Source organism: Brassica napus, chromosome A2 (genome assembly GCF_020379485.1).
Source record: "Brassica napus cultivar Da-Ae chromosome A2, Da-Ae, whole genome shotgun sequence".
Taxonomy (NCBI): domain Eukaryota; kingdom Viridiplantae; phylum Streptophyta; class Magnoliopsida; order Brassicales; family Brassicaceae; genus Brassica; species Brassica napus.
In genome coordinates, this window is record NC_063435.1 from 10,263,032 (window position 1) to 10,277,668 (window position 14,637).

General features: G+C 32.0%; 3 protein-coding genes and 1 long non-coding RNA gene across 6 annotated transcripts; 1 reads left to right on the forward strand and 3 right to left on the reverse strand.

Annotated features, from left to right (window-relative positions):
- Positions 1 to 701: 701 nt before the first annotated feature.
- LOC106421035 (SNF1-related protein kinase regulatory subunit gamma-1-like) lies at positions 702 to 2,886 on the reverse strand. The gene is made up of 4 exons (XM_013861893.3): positions 2,545 to 2,886; positions 2,007 to 2,449; positions 1,386 to 1,652; positions 702 to 1,319 (listed from the first exon to the last, which is right to left on the reverse strand). Exons 1-4 carry the CDS (start codon positions 2,717 to 2,719, stop codon positions 864 to 866), a joined length of 1,341 nt encoding a protein of 446 aa, XP_013717347.1. The 5' UTR covers positions 2,720 to 2,886; the 3' UTR covers positions 702 to 863.
- Positions 2,887 to 4,872: 1,986 nt separating this feature from the next.
- LOC106421023 (probable WRKY transcription factor 36) lies at positions 4,873 to 7,632 on the reverse strand. 2 transcript variants are annotated; one of them, XM_013861879.3, is made up of 5 exons: positions 7,305 to 7,626; positions 6,366 to 6,739; positions 6,188 to 6,302; positions 5,984 to 6,097; positions 4,883 to 5,671 (listed from the first exon to the last, which is right to left on the reverse strand). In XM_013861879.3, the coding sequence occupies exons 1-5, from the start codon at positions 7,368 to 7,370 to the stop codon at positions 5,252 to 5,254; spliced, it is 1,089 nt and encodes a 362-aa protein (XP_013717333.2). In that variant the 5' UTR covers positions 7,371 to 7,626; the 3' UTR covers positions 4,883 to 5,251. The 2 variants fall into 2 exon arrangements, with proteins under 2 accessions (XP_013717326.1, XP_013717333.2); XM_013861872.3 differs by having other exon boundaries at positions 4,873 to 5,671; positions 6,188 to 6,739; positions 7,305 to 7,632.
- LOC125588447 lies at positions 5,428 to 6,182 on the forward strand. Its single transcript, XR_007324655.1, has 2 exons — positions 5,428 to 5,645; positions 5,735 to 6,182. It is a non-coding gene; the product is annotated as an uncharacterized LOC125588447 (long non-coding RNA).
- A 4,269-nt stretch (positions 7,633 to 11,901) lies between the features above and the next one.
- On the reverse strand, positions 11,902 to 13,920 carry LOC106394892 (hypersensitive-induced response protein 2). Of its 2 annotated transcripts, none has more exons than XM_048759792.1 (6): positions 13,795 to 13,920; positions 13,091 to 13,291; positions 12,876 to 12,996; positions 12,703 to 12,794; positions 12,526 to 12,622; positions 11,902 to 12,444 (listed from the first exon to the last, which is right to left on the reverse strand). In XM_048759792.1, the coding sequence occupies exons 2-6, from the start codon at positions 13,277 to 13,279 to the stop codon at positions 12,086 to 12,088; spliced, it is 858 nt and encodes a 285-aa protein (XP_048615749.1). In that variant the 5' UTR covers positions 13,280 to 13,291; positions 13,795 to 13,920; the 3' UTR covers positions 11,902 to 12,085. The 2 variants fall into 2 exon arrangements, with proteins under 2 accessions (XP_048615749.1, XP_013690893.1); XM_013835439.3 differs by having other exon boundaries at positions 13,648 to 13,854.
- Between the last annotated feature and the right edge of the window lie 717 nt (positions 13,921 to 14,637).

A 14,637-nucleotide genomic window follows, 5' to 3' on the forward strand; every position in this document is an offset into this window, starting at 1 on the left:
CTTCAAATTTCCCGCATGTTTTTATATGTGGTGGAGAATATATAATATGTGGTCCCCTTCTAAGAAATTCCCTTGCAAAGAGAGAAAAACAGACCATGGAGAATTATGTATAAATATGTATTTTGGGTTGTCAGTGATGTCATTGAGTAAGAAAAGAAGCAGTATCTAAAGACATTCGAATAAAGAGTCAAATCCCACCTTGAGTTCCCTTTAACGCTTCATTGTTCATACTTAGTTGTATAATATCTGCAAGATAAATCAATCTAATGAACACTGAAGTGTTTTGGGGGGACTCTGTGGCATATTGGCACGAAAGGTTTATCGAGATGTGACCATCCTGCTGATTTATATGTACGCATCTTCATGTAAAAAAGGCAATGTGATTGATCTATATTGCTCTCGTGAATGAGTAATTTCTTTTTATAGTAGAGCAGAACACTCTGTTTCATTGAAGTTTTGACTCATTTACTAAATACATTATGTTTTAAAAACATTTTCAGATCTATTCTGCATGTTGGTCTAGTTTTTCTTAGAAAACGTAATTGAGATCTTGAAACAGAACATACATCATTATCTTTTGCATTGCAAGAGTTAAACACAAACATGGCAGCCAGATTAAAGGCGTGGACGACGGTGGTGCAAATTGTGTTCTGTGATTGGTTTATTTCAAAAAGTCCCATACTCTATTTTACTTTTGCAAATAAAAGTTAACAAAACCTTAAAAACTTGAAACTGGCTTACAAGTTTAGATATTCAAACACGACAACTTTGAGAATTTCAACCAAAAAAGAACAAGCCGTCAAGAAAAAACCAAGAAAGAACAACAAACATAGAAGACCAAAAAGCTTAGAAACAAGAGATCATCATCGGTTAAGCATTTCTTTAACTGAGAAGCCAAGATAGTTCTCAAAGTAGTTGGGAGGTTCTGACACGAAACAAGAGATCACATCCCTCAGTGTAATAACTCCATAAAGCTCATTCTCATCTCCCTCCCCTACATAAACTCGATGCACCGACCTCGAAGCCAAACTGTTTATAACACTACCCAAAGTCGAATCAGGCCTACATGTTATCGCAGGAATAGCTAAACCGTATTCCTCTCCCGCCGTAGCAATCTTTGTAGTGAAGTTCCTCACCGTAAGATGCCTGAAATTAGAGAAGACTTGAGGTTGAAGTAGCAGATATCTAATGTCCCTCATGCTTATGTTTCCAACAATCTTCTTGTTTGTCCCTTCAACAACAGGAAGACCACCAATGTTGTTGTCTCTCATTCTCTTGAATGCTTCAAGAATATGTTCGTCGCTGTCAATGCTAATAACCTGAATCCAAGAAACTTGATTTCACCCCCATGAATATTTCTAAGTTATTAGAGTCTACACTATTACCTCCTTGGGTGACATGAAAGGGAGGCCGAGATCAGAAATGGGGAGAGCGGAAATGTGATCGAACCAATCTCTGCCTTTGCAGTCTTCAAGACCATAAACAACTGCAGATTGAGTAATGTAGTTCTTGATATCTGGCTCACCTGGTTTAATCACCGGGACGTTTCTTAACCGGTACTTGGAGAGTAGCAACAAAACACTCAACATGGAACTCTCTGTAGACACCGGAACAAAGGGAGCATATCTAAATGACTTTAGTATCGTTCTAACCTGAAACAAAAACACACATATCATAATCAGTCATTGTCATGAAGATGAACGTTTCCGTTTTATAAATGCTGTGAACAATCGCGGATTAAACTGACGCAAATATATGTTTAATGGTTGTATACTGGTTGTCAGAATTAATTAGTCCTTACTAATAAATTCTCAAAATCTAATATTTATTTTTCTTTATGAAATTTTTATATCTAATAAAAACGGTTTTCCTAATTCAATGAAAGTGACATATTACACTGAGATTTAGGTCACCAAGAGCATGATTATTGGGGGATTTCTTAACGAAATATAAGAAACCGTCTTAATTTTTAAGTAAAAAGACTAAAAACCGGCTCTAAAACTTACAGTGGTTGATTTGAAAGGCTCTTCCCGTAGAATGACTTGATAGAAATCTTTTCCTAACCTATCAACAGCTGTTGGAGCATATTTCCCGATACCACGGTCAGCTGCAACACCACCAGCAACGGCAGCTCCAACAGCCGCAGCCGCTAGCCCCGCTGCAGCTACAGGACCGGTTGCACCGAGCGCTACAACACCTAAAGCTCCAACAGCTCCTGCGCCAACACCAGCAGCGGTTGCTGACGTGGCCGATAATGCGATAGCAGCTAGTTCTGCACTCTCAAGAACCCATAGGATGATGGAGGAGTAGTCAATGATTCCTAGATATCTCTCTCTCCAGTCTAGGGAGCTCTCGTGGTCTTTGTTTATCACAGGAGCTGAGAGAATCTTGCTGTCTGAAAGAATCTTTACTGCTTCGGACACAGATGTTTGCGCTGGTATCTCAATCACTATCGATCCATACACACAACAACAAGAACAAGAAAACAGAACCTAAGCGAGTGTGCTATGATTCTTATGACAAAGATTATAAATTAGTTTTTACCTCTGCCGCCGGGAACTCGAGGGAAGGAGGAAACGGGGATTCCGGCGAAGGCAGAGTTAAGAGTTTCTTGAAGAGACTTGGGAAGGTTCTTCCTCGACTGAACTTTTTCGAAATACGCCTCGCAGCTAGAAACCGCCGAGCTTATCTCCTTATCTAAACTCTCACTTCCCGCCATATCTCGCTAACACCTTGTGAAACGCAAAACGATTAAACTTGAATACAATCTCCGTAGATTCCAGATTCAAGCAAAACGCGGATCTTGTTTAAGGTTTCTTTTTTTTTTTTCGCTTAACGGGAAAATGCAAAAAAAGACAGGGGTGTGCTTCGTGGTCGGACGCGCAACGTGTCGGAGAAGGAACCTTTGGTTTCGCTTAACTGGCGGTTACGCACCTTCTTTGCGTGACACATGTCGCTCTATCAAATGGTCGGAGCGCTTCAATCGGAGCCTTTTTGACTCGGGTGGGCCAGACTTTAGCACATAGTTTCAAAAAAAAAACAATTTGCTACAACGACAATAGACCTAGACATTCTGACCGGCTCTTCTCAGATCTGGATCTTTCGGATTTTAAATATTTAGATCCAATATAATAATTAAAAATTTATCGGTTTGGGTTCGATTCGAATCTTAAATAGTTGAATCCAATAGAGTAATTACAGTTTGTGATTCTGTCTAATTTCTTATTTTTAAAATATAAATATAAAATGTAATATTTTATTAGTTTTTTTAATAAATAACTGTAATAAAATAGTTAATGTACACTTCAATTTAATTTCTTAACAGTCTTATTATATGTTATGTAATTTTGATTTCCGAATGTCATTGAATTAGTATTACATTTCCAATAATATTTGCTAAAAATAAATATATACGATAACATAAATAATATTTCTCTAATAGATGATATAAACATGATATCAGTTGCTGAAATCACAAAATATTTTATTGGTTAATATGGTTAAAGTAATTCGCCATAGATTATTTAACGTTAAACATACAAAATTTGATACAAATAACCGAGCAATTCTGACTAGTGGAAAGTTCAAAGACATTATGAGCCAAAGCCAATGAAATACTTCAAATAAATTTAAACAGTTAGACATACCACGTATATATAATTAATATGGTATTTAAGTCAAGTCTACATGATTATTCTTACTTTTTGTATATTATTATTTATAAGACACATAAGTAACAAAACATGTTAACTACTAATTTTATTTTATTTTTAGTTATTTATATAATATGCAAGATAAAAAATTTAAAAAATTCTCTTAAACAATGTATTTTTTAAAATGTGTAAAAACTTTATTCGTTTGTAAAAACCGTATAGCTTTATACAGATTTGGTGATGGAAAAGGAAACTTCATTTCTGTTTTTATAGTTTTAACTTTTTACTTTGAAATTACATTATATATACACTTTTGTATATAATTATCTATACAATACGCAATTAACTTAAATTACTAATTACTAATTGTATTTTATTTATTTATATATAACATACAAGAAAGAGTTTTGAAATTTATTTTTCTTATACAATTCATTTTAAAATGTATGAAATACATTACCAGCTGTTGCAGTAAATAATAATTTTATATATTTGTTAATAGAGAAGCTTAAATATGTTTTTTTAATCTAGTTACTTTTAATTTTACTCTAAATTATATTATATATAATTTTTTATATTATTATCTATGTAATACATAAGTAATAAAAATAATAACCATTAATTGTATTTTGTTTTTATTATCTATATAACATTGAAATGAAGTTTTTTAATCTCTCTTATACAAATAAAATATATTTTTAATATAAATAATATTTCAATATTTATTTTTAAATTAGTTATTATACGTAATACTGTTTGGAATTTTTTTATCTAATTTTTTAACTTACCAAAAGTTACAATGTTAGGTATAATTAGAAACATTAAAATAGAGGAAAATTGAGCACTAATGATACAATTTCTTTAAATACATATTTGTGATAGCCATTATTGGTAAGTATTATTTGTTTGGTTATTGATTTAAGTTGGTTCTTGATTTAGTTTTTTTCAGAACTGAATTATATAAACAAAAAATAAAAAGTTACACACCAATCAACTTAAAACAATTAATTAGAGAGTTCTCATATGAATGACAGATAAGCATAAATTACTAAATTGACTTCTCAATCAATATATAATAGGGTTTGGGTTTCATTAGTTATGCAAATCTCTTTGGTTTTGGTTGATTATGAGAATGATGGCCTATCAAATATTGACGATGTTTTCAAATCTGACATACTGAGATCAGTGATTTTTTTTTTTGACTAAACTGAGATCAGTGTTTCAAATTTTATTCAAGAAACTCAGCAGGATAGTTGTAGAAAACTGTTTTCTGAAGCAGAATATAATTATAAAAGCTTCAAAACCACTAACTAAAAATGTTTTATTATCTACAAACTTTATATGACACATATAATTCAAAACCAGACTGGAGAAATTGTTAGAAGATGTCACACAGATAGTATTGTGTACAATGACTTGGATTAGTCCACTCACTGCTATTTGTTTTGAGTTGGAATGCTGTCACGGGTGGGCTACCATCCTTTTCCATTCCACTACTTTACATGTTAGCTATTTATTCCATCATGCCTAAAACAATTTGAAAAAATAAATGACAAAAAAAAAGCAAAAAAAAAATGTATCTATACCAATATACATAGTCACTGCCGTCCAAAAAGTCTGGTGTGATGTGATAAATGTGAATATGTATTCATAGGAGCTTGTGATCTCAAACCACTGAAGCTCAATGTGTGACTCTTTGACGGAGATGGACGACCAGAGGAGGAGAAGCTGAGAGAGGAAGAAGAAAGAGGGTAGTTTGGTAATTGATTGGGATCATAGTTTGGTTGTGTGAGGTCGAGTGTTACAGTGGGGTGGGAGTTGGTGGTGGAGACAGAGAAGTGGTGAAAAGGGAAGAAATGGCTTAAGCTCGCTGAAGAAGAGGCGCCAGATTGTAGTAAGGAGGCGGCAGCTGAAGTTCCAGCTGCCATATGAGTTGCTTCCATAGGAAGAGGATGGTCGTGATTTCCTTCGTACGTCGTCATATAAGCGGATGTATCATCTTCTCCGCATCTTTGCACCTACATAAATACATTCTAATTCATATTAATATTCAGGATATAACTCCTTGTCATTTCACACAGATGTAGTGACCGACCATGATCAAAATCGCAGTGGGAGGACTCTCTAGTCCTTTAACTTTAGGTGAACCCTCCAATCACTGGATCAACATGAAATGGTCTACACAGTCCCATTTTTTGTAAGATTAAAACCAAGTTACCTAAACCGGTTTAATTGGTTAAAGATTCCGGATTTTACAAAGAAACAATTAAGTTTGGATTTTTCGATTTGCTTAAATTTTCTGGGTTGTGAATATTGTAAATGTTTTGTACCTGTTTCCTTACGGGACAATTCGAGGACATGGAGCAGCGGTAATAGGCTCGTGGAAGAGGATTCGTTTTTGCAGTCTTTTGACCGTATTTCCTCCATTGGCAACCGTCGTTTATCTATACATTCATGTACGTCAATATTAATATGTTACATCAAAATAAAAGAATATGTACATATGATGTATCATCATCTAATTTGGTACGTACTGATGGATCTTCACATGGGGCTTTTACACAGACCCTAGTTTTCTTTAAACCTGGTTGCTCATGTCCTTCCAAAAGCTCATGCTGATCTTCATTTCTAGCTGTTTTGACATCTTTCCTGGAAGATAAATATTTATTTTCCACGCTTTTATTCTTAACCTCTTTAGAAAGATTATCTAACCTCATGGTTTGATTAGTATCCGGATCTTCAAAACTTTGAATCCGAAATGCTAATCCATGCGCCCATCTTTTCTTCTCCGACCCTTCCTTGTTCTTAATAGAATTATTTTCCGCAATAATTTTCTTTACTTGTTCCTCTTTCTTGGATATTTTCTGCTCTGATCTACCAAGCGTAAGAGATATATCTACATCCAAATCCTCGTGACCATTATCGTCTAGCTTCATAGAAGCTTCATGTTGTTGTCGGATAACATTGGAGACATGCATTTGAAGGGAGTTGTATTCTGTACGGACCGTAGAGAGTAAGAGCTTTAACTTTTCGTTTTCTTCTCTTACTTTATCTACCTTTGCTTTTGTTGCATCAAGCTCCACTTCCTGTAAGTGTAAATATCAAAACACATTATATTATACTTGCAATATATACAGTTTCATTACATGTTTATTTTCATCTACTTGTTTTATAAGGAATACGAAAATCAGTTCTTCATAAATCAAGACACGAGCTGACCAGAGATTGAATACCAAGAAATCAAGAATTTGTACCTATATCAAACTGGACTGTAATTACTGTATTCCATCCGAATAACAGACCGAACCAATTCATATAGCTAAAAAGAAACATGTATTAATTCTTTTGTGTATTAACTTACATTTATGCGAAAACATGAAAGTTGAATGGAGTATTTATTTCTCAAGAATTTAGAAACTTTGTTGACTTTTATAAGATGCACAAAACTGTAATAATAATTCAAGGCTTAAAACAAAAGCGTAGGAACTATACATTTAGATATGCAAATACAGGTATTATATAAACATACGTATTTAAAAATAAACTTTCACCGATCAGAAAGTACCAGAGTGAGATTCAAAACAGGTATATTCAAACCAATTAGAGAATATTGTGGTTTAGAATCAAGAAATAGTTTGCTTCTTTGTTTACCTTATCGGATTCTGCCATACCACCATCTAGAGGATGAACACATGAATCGATCTCTTCTTTGATCATGCTATATATTATGATTCAGACGCGATCTCGAAAACAATTGGATCTGTTATTTTGGGTTTTTCTTCTTTGCAAGGAAAAATGTATTATATTCTCTGTATTTATATGTAAAGTATTGTAGCTTCTTATAAAGAGCCCCGGTGCCTACATACATTGACTTTGCATTTTAATAAGATGAAAGACAAACTAAAATATTGAATTTAAATATTGGCGATCATCAGATTCATCACCATGTTACCAGCTCTGTTTAGAATAATAATTAACTCCGTCTTAATTCTTGAATAATCCCGAACCGGCGACTCAGCATTATATAATAAGATAATGTCTACTCTCATATTATAATTGTTATCAAATAACGATAATGGTTCAAATTGCCTTGCAATTCAAATAATGAATCATGTATGATAATACTTTTACTATTCGTTAATAATTTTTCTACATTTGCGTCATAGCTAAAAGTGTTTGGATCTAGATATATAAATTTTGGATCTAAATAGTATATCTGAAACTTTATAATTTATATTTCTTTTTATATACATCTGAAAGACAAATCTTTTAGATCAAACCTTTGTTTATTATATATGAAAACTATATTTTGACCTGCACATTTATGTGAATATTTTTTTTTTAAATATATTATTTTGATATTATTAAAAATATTTTAAATATATAATTTACATTTTAGTATTATATGTAACTCTATAATTTTATTGTTTAGGTTTCATATTCGACATAATTGTTTTGATAAAATATCAAACTTATTGATTAAAGTTAGCTCATTTACAAAAAGATGGATGTATAAGTTATCCTACTAAAAAACGAACGAGAGATTTCTAACAAGATTTCTAGGGAACTTCAAACCATCTTCTGAGGAGTCCCTCCAACGGATGGCCTCTGATTTAGTGAAGAGAGGAAATATGATTTTGAACTAGTTTTTCAATGTTTCGAGTGAGTTTATCCACTGTGACCCAAGCTTTTCCATGGCGTCTTGAATTCTTTTCTTTCCAAACAGCACTGAGTACTGTCTGGAATACCATTCGCGTAAGCACTGAGTCCATACGACACTAAGCAGGTACATTTTAGGATAAACCATATACTTTAATTAACTTTTTGTTACAGAGTAAATCCGTATCACTTGAGTATATGATCCCAAAAATCTATGTTAAATAAATTAGGAGTGTATTCAATCCGAAATTTGAAATGATTTGATTTTTGATAAGTTGCTAGATGATTTTAGGTGAATTTGAAAATTTGATGTGATTTTTGTTAAATCGCTCGAGAATCTTATTTAAAACTATGAGATTTAGATTTTTGCTTTTATAACTAATAAACTCCTTTCAAATACTTTAAACACTTAAGCCACATCTACAATTTAAATTTTGTTTAATAATAGAGAATTTCAAAGTAGTTTATAAAATGAAAATTTCGATAAAACTGGATTTTAAAATATATTTTAAAAGTTATGTCTGAATAATAGTGAAGTTGTCATTTTAATACAAATCACCACAAATTCCTCATTGAATATATTCTCGTTGTTGGTTTTGTATTATTGTATTATTATTATTATAAGAACTAAAACTCATTTATTGAATGTTATTGACATTTACAAGACTTGAAAATGAAGTATGGTTAGTTTCTCATTTATTTGTCAGCAAAAGAAAAACTATTCATGTACAAACATTTTTTAAAAAAATGTACGAACATATCCGTTGACAAACAAAACTTATCCAATAATTGATCAGTGCCTCGATGGAATAGTATTTTATACAGTTATACTACAAAAAAAAAATTATCCAATAATAGTATTGTTATGAAAATTGTTTCCCTATTGTAGAAATGAATGCAGTATTATTTTTCTTTTTTTGGAGTTTATAATAATATAAGGCGACCAGTGATAAGGAGAAAAATAGCGCAGGATCCGGAAACTAGTCTACCATATACATGCACTGTAATACAGTGGTATTACATCTTTAGATAAATTGATCAATCAACTATCACGTCGTGCACCAGAATCTATCGCATAATCAATTATCATAATGGCGAAGTCAGTTTTAAATAAAAGATGTCAACTATGACTAGACCATAAGAGCAACCACATTGGTTATAGCAGAGCATTAACGGGGGTGCTTAGAGGAGGAGGGGGGAGGGGGGGAAAGAGCTTAGAAAAAAAGTTAATATAATAGTAGATGGGATCCACACAAAAATTAAGCACGTGTACTTCTTCTGCCTAATTAAACACCGATGCTAGCCCTATTTTGCGGACCCCACTGATACATGGCAGCCCGCAATTAGTTCGTTTTCAAAACTTTTTTTTTAAATCAGAGAAAAAAAAATTAAGCACTCCCAAATAGGATGTTAGGGTTAATGGTGCTTAGAGGGGGGGAGGAAGAGCTTAGCAAAAAATTAATATAATAGTAGATGAGATCTACACAAAAATTAAATACGTGTACTTCTTCTGCTTAATTAAGCACCGGTGTTAGCACTATTTTGCGGACTCTACTGATACATGGCGGCCCGCGATTAGTTCGTTTTTAAAACTTTTTTTTTAAATTAGAGAAAAAAAAATTAAGCACTCCCAAATAGGATGCTAGGGTTAATGGTGTTCTTAATACCTACATCGGGTATCTAAAAACGAAAAAAATAAAATAAAAGAATTTTGTTTAATAAAATATATTAACCAATAAGAGAGAGACATATAGTAAAGAAGGATTTTAATCTTAAAGGAAAATATCTCTGCATCTGTTTCAAAAAAAAAATATCTCTGCACCCATGCCACTTCTAGTATTTTTTCATCCTTTTCAATATTTTTTAATATTTTATTTCTAAGATACCTATTAAAATTTCTCATTGGAGCCGGACTATGATAGATAGAAACGAGAACAAAACAATAATTTATACTATATACTAATGGATATTATAAACTATTGAAAATACTCACATATAACTTTGGGAATTGCAACCATTTTTTTAATCGATACAAATTGTAATCCCGATCTCGCGGATATTTCTATTCCATCATCACAAAAGGGCAATTGTCAATAATAGCACCTTTTGAAGTTTATGTCTCAAAAATAGCACTAGAAGGAGAAAGTCACAAAAATGACATTCATTAAAAGGTAAAATATCCCTAATACCCTTGGTTTAAAATTAAATAAACAAACAAAAATAAATAAAATAAAAATAAAAAATAAAAATAAAAAAAAAATAAAAAATAATAATTTTTTTATAGTTTCAGATTACATGTTTTCAGATTCGAAATTTTTATAAATTTTTTTTTAAATTTTTTTTTTTTATTTTTTTTTCAAATTTTCTTTTTATAATTTAAAAATACTTTTTGAAACTGTTTTTTAAATTTTTATTTTTTATTTTAGTATTTATTTTTTATAAAATTTTAAACCCTAATTCCAAAACCCCACCCCCTTAACTCTAAACCCTAAGGTTTGGATTAATTAACCCAAGGGGTATAAGTGTATATTTACCTCTTTAATGAAACCTATTTTTGTGACTTTGAGCCTTGAGTGCTACTTTGGGAACAAAAACTTGGTTTAGTGCTATTCTAGTCTTTTTCTCATCACAAAATTCCTTTTTTTTTCTATTTCAATTTCTGGATTATTATATGATGATTTTACAATTTTTTATTCGACAAAAAAAAGTTTTTTTCACGAGATACGACTATCAATTTGAAAAAATATTATTTTAAAATTAAGGTTATGAGTTATTGAAGTGTCCAAAATTTTTTGAAACCACTAATCAAAATATGCCAAAACAATATATTAACTTACTTAGATATGTTCAGATTTCTGAAAAAACTATTTATTTAAAAGTAAAATAGAAGTAATATCAAATAAAGTAATCGAATTAACAAAATTCAATTAAAATAATTAATTTGATATCAACACTAAGTTATTGAAAAATTAATAAGTTAGATTGCTTTATTACACTTGTTAAATAAAAGACAATATTGAATAATCCGAATTGAAACAAACTTGGATGCAAGTTTTCAAAATAACATTAATTATTGTTCACTTTTTCAACATGTACTGTTCTTCAAAATACTACTTCGTTATACATGTTATAAATTTTTATTTTTATAAACAGCCTTGTAAGACTTCTACGGTATTATAAAAATTAAATGTTAGAAACAATATATAATATTTCTGATAAAAACTGAATAAAACTTTCTAAACCTGTTTATGTATGTTTTTAAGTTTATTTTATGAATTGCCTAATTTTTATATAAAATTAGTTCTTTGAGAAATGAACAACAAACTGTAATATTTTTGCAAAGTTGAATTACAAAAACCGTATTTCTCAAATCTACATAGGTAATATACATTTTAAAAAATCTTTCCAAAGTACATATTTCTACACTTACCTGTAAACGAGATGCGTAATGCCCTGTTTCAACCTATACTCTTAGATGTTTCAGGGCATGTCCTTGCAGTTAGACTGCCTAAGTTATTACTTGGCATCGATGAGTGAGAAAGCCTTTAGAATATAGTTGTTGTTATTAGAGAAAATAGATATGATCAACTATTGAAGAAGATAGCTTTATTGAGTGAGATTCAAGTAAAACGTCAGACTTATAAGACACTTCCATTGGTGAGATACTCAAAAAGTATTTCAAGGACTTTACAAAACAAAAAGACAAAGATATAAAAACAAAGTAACAACACAACAGCTAAACCCTGAAGAAAGTTTTATACTTCCACATCTTCTTACTCAGCAGCTTTCCCCTGAAGTAGACCATCCCTGATCTGTGAAGCAATGTCCTTAACAGCGCCTGGACCGTGCGGTATGAACACCGCGTTTGACTTGGAAGACGCTCCAATATCCTTAAGTGTGTCAAAGTACTGAGTCACCAGAACCATATCCATGACGTCTTTGGAAGAAGTCCCTGGAACAGACTCAGAAAATGCAAGCACACTGTTTCTCAGACCATCCACAATAGCTTGTCTCTGACGTGCTATACCAAGACCTGAAAGGTATTTCGATTCAGCTTCTCCCTCGGCTCTCTTGATCTGCAGTATCTTCTCTGCCTCAGCTTTCTCACTCGCTGCCTCTCTCATTCTCGAAGCTGTAGAAACAGAACAGAGCAGAAACATGTCAAGTCCCAAGACTTGTGTGTATTTAACTATTTATCAGGAAGTGAGCATACCGGCATTGATCTCATTCATCGCCTTCTTGACATGCACATCTGGCTCAATATCCACAATAAGCGTCTGGACTATCTCATACCCGTAATGAGACATAGCCTGTGTTACACACAAGATCAGACATAGTCTTATGTTTCTGTAAAGATTATAGGAGATTGGTTGAGAGTAGTTTGGTTTACCTTTTCAAGCTCACTCTCAACGGTTTTGGCAATGTCGTTCTTCTGCTCAAAGGTTGAGTCTAGGTCCAGCTTCGGAACACTTGCTCGGATCACTATGCAATAAAATAAATAAATCAATGGTGGGTTAAGTAAGGCAAACACAACAACAATGTTCAGGATATTGAGAAACAAACCATCAAAGACATAAGCTTGAATCTGGTTCCTAGTGTTGCTGAGCTTGTAAAATGCATCTTGAGCACTCTCAGCTAAGGCACGGTATTGAATGGAAGCAACAACGGTGACAAACACATTATCCTAAACCAAACAAAAGAAGAACACAAAAACCATTAACAATGTCTCAAGAACATTAGGTAGAGACTATGAAGAAACAGGCAAGAAGAGTAGAGACCTTCGTTTTGGTCTCGCAGCGAACATCGAGCTGCTGAACACGCAATGAAAGGTGACCAGCAACTTGACTACCTAAGCACCATGGCATACAGTGACAACCTGGCTGGAGAACATCGTCGAACTTCCCAAAAGTCTCTTTGATTGCTACAGTCGACTGATCAACTTGGACACATCCTAAAACTTGACCCATTGTTTTTGTTTTCTGCATCAATAAGAAAAAATGTAAACAAGAGCACACTGTTAAAAATAAAACAGAACATCAGACAAAACATGACAATGCTGCAAGGAGCTACAACTTTAGAAAATGAGATCACCAAGTCAAAAAGAACAATAATGTAAGGAACAAGACAACAAAGATTCTGAACCGTACAATACAAACAAAGTCAAAAGAGATATTAAAAACTTGTCAGATTTTTTACGACAATCAAATCACTTTTGTCGTAACGACAAGCAGACTCATATTCTATAAGATATGATGACCTAATGATTAAACAGCCGCAAAACCCTTCGTCTTTTAGAAAACAAACGAAACCCTAAAAGAACATAACAGAAACATACCAAAATTGTGAACAGTAAGAGAATAAAATTAGTTGCCGAGAAAGTGAAGAGATCCTATAGAATCAAGGAAACTACAAAAACTGTTATATAGGAACCAGAGACGCGTATTGTAAAAAGGAAGAGAAGGGGAGAGTGAGAGGAGATTACAAGGGAAGGACGAAAGGAGGCACGGCGAAATTACTTTTAAAGAGGATGTTTAGTCAAATTTTGCATCATTGGCGAATTTAATGTGTTTGTCACAACGAAACCGTGTTTGTTTTTTGTGGAAGTGGGTAAGTCTGATGTTGTTTTGATTTTGCACCAATAACATAATTTCCTCGGATTTTTTAGATAATTTCTGTTTTCTATTTAAAAGAAATATTTGTTCTTTTATCGAAGAAATTTCAAACGGAAACTCTTTTTATTTTATCAACGGAAACTCATAATCTTTATAGGCTAGAGATAAGAACGAGTTTAAATCATTTATGCATCGGTGCTAAGAGGGTATTTAAAGTCTCTTCGAAGTGATTTTAACACATTACCTTTCTAGAAAATGGTTTAGTATAATTTATTTTGTGATAGTTTAATCAATAATTTTAAGAGAAAAAGCTTGCGGGAAAGAAAAAAAACAAAAGATTTAAAAGTGATTCTCTTAAATAGCCATTTTAAGTTTTTGTTATAAAAATAGCATTCAAGAGAGAAAATGATCAAAATAACTTTTTTTATTTTGAAATTTTTAATATTTATTTTTTAAAATTTGAAACTCTATCTCCAAAACTTTATCCATTAACTCTAAACCCTAAATCTAGATTAGTTAACCTTAGGGTAAAAATATATTTTTACTCTTTAATAAAACTTATTAAATGATATTCTAGAGAATTTCTCTTTACAAAATATAATTATTATTTTTTTACCAAAAAATAAAATTAATTATTTAAAAACTAAAATTTAGTAAATGCAATTAACATTATTAAAACTTTACAGTTGATCATTATTCGTTAAAAATACATT

Coding starts and splice junctions, on each gene's coding strand:
- LOC106421035 (XM_013861893.3), bottom strand. CDS start 2,719: ATGGCGGGAAGTGAGAGTTTAGATAAGGAGATAAGCTCGGCGGTTTCT. Junction 1,653..2,006: donor AGCCTTTCAAATCAACCACT/GTAAGTTTTAGA, acceptor TTTTTGTTTCAG/GTTAGAACGATACTAAAGTC. Junction 1,320..1,385: donor CTTTCATGTCACCCAAGGAG/GTAATAGTGTAG, acceptor TCTTGGATTCAG/GTTATTAGCATTGACAGCGA.
- LOC106394892 (XM_048759792.1), bottom strand. CDS start 13,279: ATGGGTCAAGTTTTAGGATGTGTCCAAGTTGATCAGTCGACTGTAGCA. Junction 12,997..13,090: donor GCTGCGAGACCAAAACGAAG/GTCTCTACTCTT, acceptor TGTTTGGTTTAG/GATAATGTGTTTGTCACCGT. Junction 12,795..12,875: donor TCAAGCTTATGTCTTTGATG/GTTTGTTTCTCA, acceptor TTTATTGCATAG/TGATCCGAGCAAGTGTTCCG.
- LOC106421023 (XM_013861872.3), bottom strand. CDS start 7,370: ATGATCAAAGAAGAGATCGATTCATGTGTTCATCCTCTAGATGGTGGT. Junction 6,740..7,304: donor GTATGGCAGAATCCGATAAG/GTAAACAAAGAA, acceptor TTACACTTACAG/GAAGTGGAGCTTGATGCAAC. Junction 5,672..5,983: donor ATTGTCCCGTAAGGAAACAG/GTACAAAACATT, acceptor GTATTTATGTAG/GTGCAAAGATGCGGAGAAGA.